The sequence below is a fragment of the Diadema setosum genome, chromosome 2 (genome assembly GCF_964275005.1).
Source record: "Diadema setosum chromosome 2, eeDiaSeto1, whole genome shotgun sequence".
Taxonomy (NCBI): domain Eukaryota; kingdom Metazoa; phylum Echinodermata; class Echinoidea; order Diadematoida; family Diadematidae; genus Diadema; species Diadema setosum.
In genome coordinates, this window is record NC_092686.1 from 48,994,594 (window position 1) to 49,007,686 (window position 13,093).

The window sequence follows — 13,093 nt, forward strand, 5'->3', positions numbered from 1 at the left end:
ACTAAATATCGGCACCGATCGGCTCGATGTTACGGAGCGGACGATTCTTCGCTGCATACCAGACAGTCTTTTACCTCGACTGTGTACGACTGCTCCCGATGCTGACTGTACTGGAGATGACGTGTAAAACGCAGGTTCCTCCGCTCCTCGAGCTCCTCACCACTAGCTAGCTATATATGCGGGCGGAACAGCTTACGGCCGGATGTACGGTACGGCTGGATCTGGAGGCTCAACAAAGCCGTACACATTCGCCAGTTAGTCCACGATTGCTGACTCTGTATCATTCGTATTTCTCGTTATTTCCCATTAATGATGGAGACAGTGGCATTAAAATGTCGTTTGCACTGTTTTACGTGGCGATGCGCGTTGATTGTCTGTTACAGCTTCGTTCTCTTTCTGAACACGGCTGGTAGAAAAGAACAGTCATCGCCAGCTGCTGCCAGCCCGGAGCCATCTCCGGCACCGTCCCCCACGCAACCTCTTCTTCCTACATGCCAACCGGTAAGCGGGGTTATACCCGTACCTGTAACGTTATTATTAATAGTAAATGCGTACCTGCCTGGCAGGGACTGCACGACTGTAAGTGTAACACTCCTATATTTGAGATAATGATGTCACAGCACAATTTCATGAGTACATAATTAATTTGAATATGAGATGGACATTTGTTGTGGACATCAAGGCCAAGGTTATCCTGATTTAATAACTGCGACCGGCAGCCCCATCGATTCGCACAGAGTACTTGGGGGTTAACATCCAAAACAACATGAAATGGAATCACCATGTAAATGCCACCACCAAGAAAGCCAACTCAGTACGGGGCTTCTTGCAGAGAAATGTGAGAGCCTGCCCACCAAAGACAAAGGCATTACTATACAAGACCCTAGTTCGCCCTGTGTTGGAATATGCCTCGGCAGTCTGGGACCCATCCTCACAAGAGAACATCAGGAAACTGGAGATGGTGCAACGCCGATGTGCACGTTTCGTCCTAGGTGACTACCACAGAGAAAGTAGTGTTACTGCCATGCTCAATAAACTACAGTGGGACACTCTTCAAGAAAGGAGAGCACAGCAAAGAGTGTACATGATGTACTATAGTATTCTTAATGGTCTGGTAGATCTTCCAGTCACCTACTTCATACCAGTTGCAGGACCGTCAACACGCGGAAACCCACATAAGCTTCAAGTTCCATTTGCCAGAACTCACTTGTTTCAGTCCACGTTCTATCCAGATGCTATTCGTCTGTGGAATTCCCTACCACCTTCCACCATTAGCTGCACCTCCTTGGAGAGCTTCAAGAAGGAGGTGCAACTTGTAAAGCTCCGATGAGCTCTCATCTTGTTTTTTAGCTGCACATAGAAATTTTTGTAGAGGATTTTTACCTGCACACTGTACACCCAGCACTTGACAAGCACAAGGTACGATAATATGCCAGAGGCGGACTGTACCAGACTGAAAGAAGAAGAAGAAGAAGAAGCTCTATGCGCGTGCGTAGACGTCTATATGGGGCTGCTGGTCGTAGTTGCCTGATTTGCAGACTGAACTGAAAACGGGGAGGTTCACATCACCTCTCTGCTGAAAAATACATGTAGGTGAAGGTGGATTGATCAATGATACTATAGGTCTACCTACATTACAACATGGATGATTGTGAACGCAGGCAGAGGCTGAGCCTCTAAAACGAGGAATGCTTGCATGTACATGTATTTTAATTTCGCGAATTTCGCGAGTGCCAACAAGATTCGCGAAATTAAAATGCATGCGAAAGTTCTTGTCTACAATATGCATTGAATGCCAGTGGCAGTTCGCGAAAATTTCATGCCGCAAAAAAGGCCGTCGGCTCCAATTCGCAAAAAATTCATGCCGCGAATATATCATGTTTTACAGTATTCAGATCCAGGTTTGGTCCTTGAGATGAGCTGAGTTGGGTCATGGCCAGGCAGGTGGAGTGGCGTCAAACTTAAAATTTGATGGGTTCATTGTCCCATAATTTATCTAAACCAACTTCACAAAGCTGAAGACACTGGGTGCATAAAGTTTTGTGGTCTATTCCAAGACTTCCTGATACTAATTTTTTAAATGAGTTTGGTGTGCACTGCACGTCTTCTTTTCCAAGTTAGTGCATCCCTCTTGCAGAGTATTGTTGCACTTGAGTACAAAAAGGGTAGTGCCATCACAGAAACATGCATACAATTGTACAGCGTACATGTGGAGGTGCAGAAATTTATGAAACTTAATTAACGTGCAAGTAAAAATCAACATTTTGGTGGACTATCGTAAACTCATGGAAGTGAGGCAGCTCTTGAAGGCTTCAACAGAGGGAGCCTTTACTGCCACTAAACTGCTGCAGCTGGTAGGCTGTTCCATAGGGGGACCACACTTGGGAAGAAGCTATGCTGGTAAGTTTGGATTTGGCAGTGGTGCTGTCTGAGTTGGAGTTCATGACCTCTGGTACCCGATGCAAGATGTACATGTAAGGAGGTGCAGCTGGAATGGCTACAAAACCGTTCATGATCTTGTAGAGCATCAGAATTTTGTTTTGAGCTCATTGCTCGAGGAGGGATCTCCACTGCAGTTGTTGAAGCATGAGGGCAACACTGCTTTGTTGTGAGTAGTTTGCGGTATTACAAAACGGGCTGCGTGTCATTGTACCATCTCGATTTGGTTGATGAGTTCCTTGGTGTGAGGGTCCCAGACTGTGGAGGAGTATTCAAGAGTAGGTCTTACATAGGTCTTATAAGCAAACGTCTTTATGTGTGGCGGGCATTTCCTTAGGTTGGGTCTGAGCATGGACCTATGGTCTGAGGAAACCAAGAGTGCTGTTGCTTCTCTTCTTCTTCTTCTTCTTCTAGTATAGTACAGTCCACCATGAGGTGTATCAGCGTACTGGTTGGGTGTGCAGTGCAGGCAGTTTACAGTGGCAGTGCTCCAGATAAAATTCATGTGGGCTATGTACAGTGCTAGAAAAAAGTGTGCAGCTAAAAACACTCCCACTGTCTAACGGAGCTGGAGATTTTGCACCTCCTCCTTAAATGTAAGTGGGGAGGTACATCTTATGAGCTGATCAGGTAGACTGTTCCAGAGTCGTGTTGCATCTGGTATGAAACTTTTTTGGTATGTCAGAGTGCGAGCATATGGAATATACAGTGTTTGTGAGTGTCCCCGGCGGGTATTTATAGGTGCAGGTAGGAAGTCAGGTGGAATATCTACACGTGAGTTCAGGATGGAGTAAATCATGTACACTTTGGCTTGGGCTCTTCGTTCTTGGAGTGTGGGCCATCCCAGTTTAGCCATCATGTCTGTTACACTGCTTGCGCGTCGGTAGTCTTGGAACACAAAGCGAGTGTAGCGGCGTTGGACCATTTCAAGCCTGCTGATGTTGCACTGTGTGTAAGGATCCCATATTATGCTGGCATATTCCATAATGGGTCGTAGGAGTGTCAGGTAGCAGAGGACTTTGATTTTTCTTGGGCATGGGTGGATATTTCTTTGAAGAAATTGATATTGATGTGGGGTTTCCAGGTCAGATTGTGATGAATAGTGACACCAAAATATTTAGCCTCATCCACAATGTGAAATGCTTTTCCATGAATTGAATATGGAGTTGTAGCATTGATGTTGTTTTCGCTTGTTGGTGATTCTCAGCACCTCACATTTGTCAGCGTTGAGAGGCATGAGCCACTTTTGTTCCCAATTCTGGATGTTACAAAGGTCTTGGTGAAGGGTTTCTGTGTCAGTGATAGTGTTAATGGATTGGTAAAGGATGGCATCATCAGCATAGAGTCAAATGGATGATGAAACGCACTTGGGAAAGTTGTTAATAAAGACCAAAAATAATAACGGCCCCAGGACAGTGCCTTGTGGTACTCCCGAGGTGATGCTGACAGTGCCACTCTTTGATCCTTCCAGTGTAACTTGTTGGGTGCGTCCTTGAAGGAAATCCCGTAATCCATTCCAGGGGCTTGCCTCTGATACCATAGTAGTGGAGTTTGAGAAGAAGGCGTTCATGTGGTACACGATCAAATGCCCGAGACAAGTCAAGAAGGATTGCATCAATCTGTTGCTTATCTCGTAGACCTGTTGCAAGATCTTGGACAGTGACCAGCATAATTTTGTGATTCACAGGAGCGTCTACGTCTGAAACCAAATTGGCAGTCTGTGAGAAGATTGAGGGTGTCAAGGTGATGCATTATCTGGCTGTGAATGATGTGCTCAACAGACTTACAGATGATTGAAGTGAGGGAAATTGGCCAGTAGTTTTCTGGTCTATGCTTATCCCCACTCTTAAAGATGGGGGCGATATTTGCAGACTTCCACTCATGAGGGATTTTGCCTTGATGGAGGGTGGCATTGACTAGAAGGCAGAAAACAGGCGCGAGTTCATCTGCAGCTCCTCTTTTAACAAGCGTGCTGATAAGTTGTCTGGACTGCATGCAGTGTGTGGTTTGATGTTTGAGAGAAGCCTTCTTACTCCTTCAGGGCTGATTGAGAAGTCAATGATAGAAGGATGAGGACTGTAGCCAAGATCTGGGAGCTCCGATGTATTTTCGTGGGTGAAAACTGAAGCAAACTGTTTGTTTAACAGGTTAGCCTTAGTTGACAATTCACACTGAGAATGCCATCCTTCAGTAATGGCACTGTGTGCATGTGTGTGTTTTTGTGATGTATGTGTGATATTTAGACCCAATTTGATATAGAAAAGATGTGGAGTAAAAAAACTAGAAATTGAACCATCTAGTTGTACACTAATCTATCAACTGTTCACAGCCCAGTCACTGTACCTCTGTACAGTGCACCAGCGTCTGGGCGGGCTATCACAAGCTGGACCCCATGCATGGAAAACCAGATAGTGCAGCTTAATGGGCTGTCCAGCTATCTTGTAAATTTGTAAATATGAATTTATAAATGTTTTAAAATCAAATATGCCATCAAATAGGCACTGTCCTTTTCGAGCTTCCGTTCGTTGTTGCATACTAACTTTGCGTACAAACCACTCTTGTGCGCATTCTTACCATACTCTGTTGTAACTGAGTTTGACGTTGAAACCGGAGATTATCTGGGCATAAGAGACTTGAGTTCTTCAAGGAAAGTATTGTTTCAATCTTGATATTTCTGTAAGTAACTCAGATATCAAACGAATATGACTTCTACCGGGCAGGGTAAAAACAGGGGACCGCAGGAATATGATTTCACTCCACTTTGCCGTGCAGGTCTGGTCTGCACTGGCAGTGGCACTGTGCTGCAGTCCAACCCTGGCTGCAGCCCCACTGTAAATGAAACACAGCTAGCCACTTTCCTTACCTCTCTTGCTATGCTTCCTTGGTGTCACGTGGGTTTACTCAAATAAGGATAGCTTCACACATGCCATGTACAGTTACCTCTCAAGGTTTATTTCCAATAAAATTCGGTTCACATACAAAAGATTATTTGACCAGTCAATCCATTTCTATAACAAACTCGTCCAGTCAAATCTCTAAATCCCAAAAATTGACCCACTGTAAGAGTCAATATCAAAATCTCACTGTTACTGTTTAAGACGGCATCAACCCCTTAGAAAATAAACGTATCAGTTGACACTGTCTTGACTTCAAACTATTCCACTCAAAGGTCACTGACCTAACCTCACTTAAGAAATTCAAACTTAATTCACAAATTGACTTCCCTTTACTTAAATTCCGTCTCATGTATACAGGTCATATGCGCTGCTGTTTCTGTTAAACAAATAAGGTTGGCTTTACCTTTGGCCCACAGCAAGTCCTGAGCTGACTTGACTCTGTGCGACCTCTCTGATTCTGAGTCAATCAAAATTCACCAAAATGTCCAGGTCCTAATCTTACCTGACATCTAAAACTCTATCTCTTCACGTCCGCTATCTATATCGTGCCCACCAAACAGGGCTACCACACTCACTTGACAGTCCTGAATTGACTTGTCCTGAAAATTTGCTAATTCTGGCTCAGAATCACTGTCACATCTTACTTCATACTCTCAGTTAGGTCTTAAACCCAATCATCACACTTCAAGCCACATTCTCCATTGATTTACCTGAAACAGACTTGACCTGAATGCATCATACATTTTATAGTTCAACTCAATAATGACCAATGTTACATCTGGAAATTTTGATACGGTACCGGTATTTCATACTTATGAACCACTTGAAAATTTCACAACAACCTGGGTCTCAATAGGTACAATCAAATATCTCTCGGTGTATTTCAGTGTATCTCATCTCACTACTAGTCTTTAAAAGTTTGTCAGACTTTTGCAACTCCTTCTGCTCTCAAATGCGAATTTGTATCGAATGTATACATCACCATGATCCGGCCTCTGTAAGTCTATTGACGTGTCCATTAGTCTCGCTAACTGGCGATGTAACCACGCGACTCTCACTGCCAACGCGAGGTGGCTATCGCGGTAACGCGTCTGACCTCACATGCACGTTGTCTCCGCAACATGGGGACGCAAGGCCATGCTGTTCCAGCTTAGGTGCATCACTCAAACTCCAGTCCAGTCCGTAGTGCGACACGGAAACTTGTGTTCCGCCCTTAGTGCCATCTATAATAATGATAATCATAATTCCAAACACATTTCCTACCAAAATGCCTTATAGTTTTGTCATTCACAATGAGATACACTTAGGTAGAATAAGCATTGCACTAATGGGCATTTTAAAGTCCCCAGCAATGACATTCAGTCTAAAAACCCACAACGATACATCAAAATTTTATGACCAACCAATGAGATTATTCCTACCTCACCTTTTCACATTTAAATTTGACATACAAAGATGGACAGCAAAATTACACGTATTCTTGAATTCTACTAACATGAGGTTTGTCTAAAAATGTCAAATACTTCATCTGACCTTGTCAATATGAGGTGAATACCTGTTCTCACTGCAAGGCTGAACTCCAGTCTTCTCAGTTTACTTTGTACTTACATAAGTGCAGTTCACAACAGTCTTCACCTTTCATATACGACCTTTAATATTTGTCACTTGTACATTCACTTATAAATTCATTGTTTTTCACCTTGAACTCCATTGTTTCTAGTGAAGAACAAAGTCAAGATAAAACTCACCGATGGTGACCAAAATTTGCTCGAATACAGCTTACAAACTGCAAAACCAGCTCCAACTCTGCTGGCAGGTTAGCAGCCTTCCTCAACCCTGTGCAGTAGTTTACAGAGCTGCTTAAATCAAACTTCTCAGACCAATTACTGCATGTTGCAAAGTAGACTGTACCGTGTGACAGCTCTGAAGAACTCTGTCCACTCAACATGGCAGCTAGGGTGTGTCTGGCATGGGCGTAAATCCCGGGGGGGATGGGGGGGATATATCCCCCCCTGAAATGGAGGAGGGGGGGATGGCCTGTACAATCATCCCCCCCTGAATTTTGAGGGAAAAAATGGAGGAAGCAGAAATGTGATTGTATCAATTTTGGCATATTGCATGACGTTTGTACGGCGGCGTTCAGACAGGTAATAGAGCTGAACAGTATTCTATCTTGTAGGAAAATGTATACATAATTTTCTCAAGCGCTCGCTCGCTTCGCTCGCTCGCGAAGAAATTAACATTGACATACACTGTAAGGTATGGCTCAGACGTTGACAACGTCATTATAGGCCTACATGTAGGCCTAAACATGCGTGAGTAACTGGGGACCATCTGCAAAATATGTACGAAAATAAACAAACAAACAAACAAACACAAAAACTATATCGCCATTGAACCCCCTTCATTTCCATTTCCTGAATCATTCCTGAGAAACGACAGTGACTAATGACTCAGTCAGGATACATCTATGGGCATACCCAGGGAAGATCAGGGGCGTCGGGGGGGGGGGGGGGCAAAGGGGCACCAGATCGTTGTATTGCAATCATAAACATGCAAAAGCTCCGCTATGCAGGATCCCTTTCGATAAACTTTGTACAATTTTGACATTGACGTATATTTCCCTATAATTTATCAAAGAGTGTGCAGCAGATCTTTCACTTACTTAACAAAAGCACCCTCATATGCAGAGGCATCAATGGGGGGGGGGGGGGGAGAGATGGTTCCCGCGGATAAAGTGGGACGAACTAAAGCGAAAAATGTAGCTACAAACGGCAGTTTTTGGAGTGTATAATGTCAAAATTTTCAAGCTCGCTCGCTCCGCTCGCTCGCATTTAACCGCTATGCCATTCTCCTGATGTTGCTGATAGTGACTGACAGCAGTTGCGCCCAGTGCGCCCCCCTTAATTTCCAAAGCGAAAAATTTATCTACAAACGCCAGTTTTGGGACTGAAAAATGTCAAAATTTTCGAGCTCGCTCGCTTCGCTCGCTCGTATTTAATCATTATTCCATTCTCCTGAGGTTGCTGCCAGTAATTGCCAGCAGTTTTCGCCCGATGCGCCCCTTAATTTCCAAAGCGAAAAATATAGCTACAAACGGCAGTGTTTGGACTGTAAAATGTCAAAATTTTCAAGCTCGCTCGCTTCGCTCGCTCGCATTTAATCATTATTCCATTCTCCTGACGTTGCTGCCAGTAACTGCCAGCAGTTTTCGCCCGGTGCCCCCCCCCTTGATTTCCAAAGCGAAAAATATAGCTACAAACGGCAGTTTGGGGACTGTAAAATGTCAAAATTTTCAAGCTCGCTCGCTTCGCTCGCTCGCATTTAATCATTATTCCATTCTCCTGATGTTGCTGCCAGTAATTGCCAGCAGTTTTCGCCCGGTGCGCCCCCCTTAGTTTCCAAAGCGAAAAATACAGCTTCAATCGGCAGTTTGGGGACTGTAAAATGTCAACATTTTCAAGCTCGCTCGCTTCGCTCGCTCGCATTTAATCATTATTCCATTCTCCTGATGTTGCTGCCAGTAATTGCCAGCAGTTTTCGCCCGGTGCGCCCCCCTTAGTTTCCAAAGCGAAAAATATAGCTACAAACGGCAGTTTGGGGACTGTAAAATGTCAACATTTTCAAGCTCGCTCGCTTCGCTCGCTCGCATTTAATCATTATTCCATTCTCCTGATGTTGCTGCCAGTAATTGCCAGCAGTTTTCGCCCGGTGCGCCCCCCTTAAAGGGGAAGGCTAGTAACTGATCAGTGGGAATCAGTGGAAATGCTGGGAGATGATTGTGGCAATCCTTATGGGATTCATTTAAGAGTTCATTGTATATCTATTGTTGTGTGAAAATGATTTGCTTCAGAATGGTCTCATATTCAAGTAATGTGCAGTTTAATGCTTCCAGGTTAGCGTCCCTGGTCAGTGACGGAGCATTAATCTGCACATTACTTGAATATGAGACCGTTCTGAAGCAAATCATTTTCACACAACAATAGATATACAATGAACTCTTGAATGAATCCCATAAAGGTGCAATCACACATCACCGGTTTAGATGGCGGTTCATGGCGGTTCAGCAAATCGCCGTGCTCCGCCAAAGACCGTGTTTACACCGTACACAAACCGTGGTCATCCGTCACCCATCCGCCATGAACCCCGAGAACCGCGGGGAACCGCGGGGAACCGCCAGAAAAATTAAACATGTTTAATTTTTCGTGGCGGTCTTGGCGGTTTGAAATGGACCGTGTTCACATCGCCGTTCATCGTGTTAAGAACGGCATCCTCCGTGTTTGCACCGCAGGATCCGTGATAATACCGTGTTAACACCGCCATAATTTTCAAGCGAAAAGAAACAATGAACTTAAAAGAGAATAATGGCTCCGGCGACACTTCGTGGCGGAGCAGTAAAAAATGGAGATAAACGCAAAGATGAACCCATAATGCAAGATCGGGCAAATATATTGAATGCTACAGTTTCCTTACTTCTTTAACACATATACAGTAACAAATAAAGTTTAATGTTCAAAAAGTTGTTAGGTATGTTGAATAGTACATCATTTACATTAAAAGGTAAGTTCATAATTTTATCAAAGCTTAACAGCTTTTAAGATGGCCAGCAACGTGTTACACACAGAAGACTTATAATGTAAATATGTTAGGTTCTGCTTTCGTGATTATGTATGCCATTTTTGTAAGACATGTTGATACAGATATAGTGAAACTTAAAAGAGTAGAGGGAAAAGCAATGTTGAAACTTGAAAAAAACACCATTATTATGTTACATGAACCTGTAAGTAAAGAGGAAACTATGCACATAATACTATAATATGCTTATTTGATAATGTATAATGTACATAATATGTCTTTTTTATTGACTGCTGTTAAAGATATCATTATTATATCATCATCATTACCGGTCTTTGATATAGCGCATAATACCTTGGGCAAGGTCTCTATGCGCTTTAGAGGGGGAACAAAAAGATAAACAGGAAAAGGTAATTTCAGAAACAGTAACATGTTGCATAAATCATCATCTACAATCACTATGTTACTATTTTAACAGTTAAGTATTTAAAAACATTTTGGACTTATTGATGGAATTTGCATGTTCCATCACTTGGGATGCTGTTCCACAGTTCTGCGGCGGCATAAACCACGTTTGCCATCTATAGTAGTTTGTCGTAATGGATCGAGGGTATCACATACAGATTCCCCTTACGATTTAGGAACTCTCCTAGGCTCATATTTCACAAGAAGCTCTGAAAGATAAGAAGGAGCAATTTTGTGAAAACATGGATAAACAAGCAACAAGATCTTAAATTCAACACGCCAAATAATTATGTGAAAACTTAATTAAGAAAGAATAAAAAAAAAGAGAGATGTTGAAACAAGCAAGTACTTGTACATCACTTGATAAATAAACCTACAAATGAACAGGAAACTTTGGAAACTATTTTGGATTCTGCTTTGATAGGTATGTCTTTTTAATGACAGTTAATACGGATATTTTAAGAATTAAAAGAGAAAGAGAAAAGTCACATTGAAACTTGAAGGTAATTGGTTGTTGCATCACTTATATCAATCTGTAAAACACAGGTGGTTACAACGTTTCATAATTTCTTTAAAATTGTGTTTACCTAACAAAGCAAAACGCTCATCGTTGAAACCCATTGAGGACAAGTGAAAGGGCTCTGATTGCATCCAACTACATGGGCTTGGTATGGACTCCTCCACCTTCCGGGACGATACGTGTTACTACCGCGTCAATCCGCGTTTGCTCCGTGTTCAAAACGTGTTGAGAACGTAGTCAAAGTGCTTTCCGCCATCATTGGGACACGGTTCACGGCGGTTTGAGAACCGCCATGAACCGCCATCTAAACCGGCGATGTGTGATCGCACCTTAAGGATTGCCACAATCATCTCCCAGCATTTCCAATGATTCCCACTGATCAGTTACTAGCCTTCCCCTTTAATTTCCAAAGCGAAAAATATAGCTACAAACGGCAGTGTTTGGACTGTAAAATGTCAAAATTTTCAAGCTCGCTCGCTTCGCTCGCTCGCATTTAATCATTATTCCATTCTCCTGACGTTGCTGCCAGTAACTGCCAGCAGTTTTTGCCCGGTGCCCCCCCCCCTTAATTTCCAAAGCGAAAAATATAGCTACAAACGGCAGTTTGGGGACTGTAAAATGTCAAAATTTTCAAGCTCGCTCGCTTCGCTCGCTCGCATTTAATCATTATTCCATTCTCCTGATGTTGCTGCCAGTAATTGCCAGCAGTTTTCGCCCGGTGCGCCCCCCTTAGTTTCCAAAGCGAAAAATACAGCTTCAATCGGCAGTTTGGGGACTGTAAAATGTCAACATTTTCAAGCTCGCTCGCTTCGCTCGCTCGCATTTAATCATTATTCCATTCTCCTGATGTTGCTGCCAGTAATTGCCAGCAGTTTTCGCCCGGTGCGCCCTCCTTAATTTCCAAAGCGAAAAATATAGCTACAAACGGCAGTTTGGGGACTGTAAAATATCAAAATTTTCAAGCTCGCTCGCATTAAATCGCTATGCCATTCTCCTGATGTTGCTACCAGTAATTGCCAGCAATTTTATCCCGGTGCGCCCGCCCCCTTACTTTCCAAAGCGAAGAATATAGTTACAAACGGCAGTTTTTTGGGACTGTAAAATGTCAAAATTGTCATGCAAAAAGATTTCACCGTGGGAGGGGAAATCCCCCTACCATACCCTCCCCCCCCCCCCCCCCCGCTTGCTTCGCTCCCTCACATAACCGCTCCTCCTAAGATCAAATCCTGTCTACGCCGGTGATGGGCCCCATTATTTAGTAGGCCTTCACAGTGATGTCGCACAGGCGGAGCAAGAGCTGAAATACCACGATTTAGTCATTCAATAATATATTGTGAATATTTCATTCTCTTATTGTTTTTTTAAAGAAAAGAAAAGAAAATTTTCACCAAAAGTGTGCACCAGATCGCTGAATTTCAGGTCTGAAAATGCAAAATCTTCCACGTGTGGGAGAGGGATACCCCCCCCCCCCCCCACATACCCGGTCGTTCCGCTCCCTCTCATAGGTATTTTAAAAAAAAAATGTTTTCATACTTTTAAGGTCTGATTTTCCGCCGAAAGTCATCTGACAAGCAAAAAAAAAAAACAAACAAAACAAAAGCAACAAGAACAAAAAGTCTTCATATTTTTGCTGCCACTTTCCTCCCACTTATATTTCATGCAAAGAGTGGGACATCCGATCCCTGTAAAGTGTGTGCGTGTGTGTGTGTGGGGGGGGGGGGCACCAAGCTCCCCCCCCCCCCCCCCCCCCCCCCCAAGCCGGTTCGGTTATGGGCTTGTAATCGTGGTGATGGTGACCATCCCCCCCACTCCTCAGTACGGATTTACGCCGTTGGTGTCTGGCTCCTTCTAAACACTCCTCTACCAAGATACAACTAAATGGCCAACCTCAAACCAGCCAGAACCAGTTCTCAATACACCTGCATTACTAAGTCTCTATACTGTGTAGTGTGGACTTCACTACACTGACATACAGGTTTCAATCATTATCATGTTAATTAGTTTCACCATCAATGGCACTTGAGCATGTTCACCATCAATGGCACTACTCATACACAATACAGGTGTTTACTCCTGGTTGCAGTCCAATAAACATGTGTTTGACATACTAGTCTCATCAACTTATTAAAAATAAGCAAAACAGAGCAGTGTGGCTTTCAAAATTGTCACTTTCACTGTGACACTTGGTTATCTTCGA

At 43.4% G+C, this 13,093-nt stretch overlaps 1 protein-coding gene across 1 annotated transcript in view; it reads left to right on the forward strand.

Annotated features, from left to right (window-relative positions):
* The first annotated feature begins 309 nt into the window (after positions 1–309).
* LOC140246324 (endosome/lysosome-associated apoptosis and autophagy regulator family member 2-like) overlaps positions 310–13,093 on the forward strand; it is a 105,873-nt gene continuing 93,089 nt past the window's right edge. The window contains exon 1 of the mRNA XM_072325797.1: positions 310–501. Coding sequence (XP_072181898.1) covers positions 310–501 — 192 coding nt within the window. The remainder of the gene's footprint in view (positions 502–13,093) is intronic.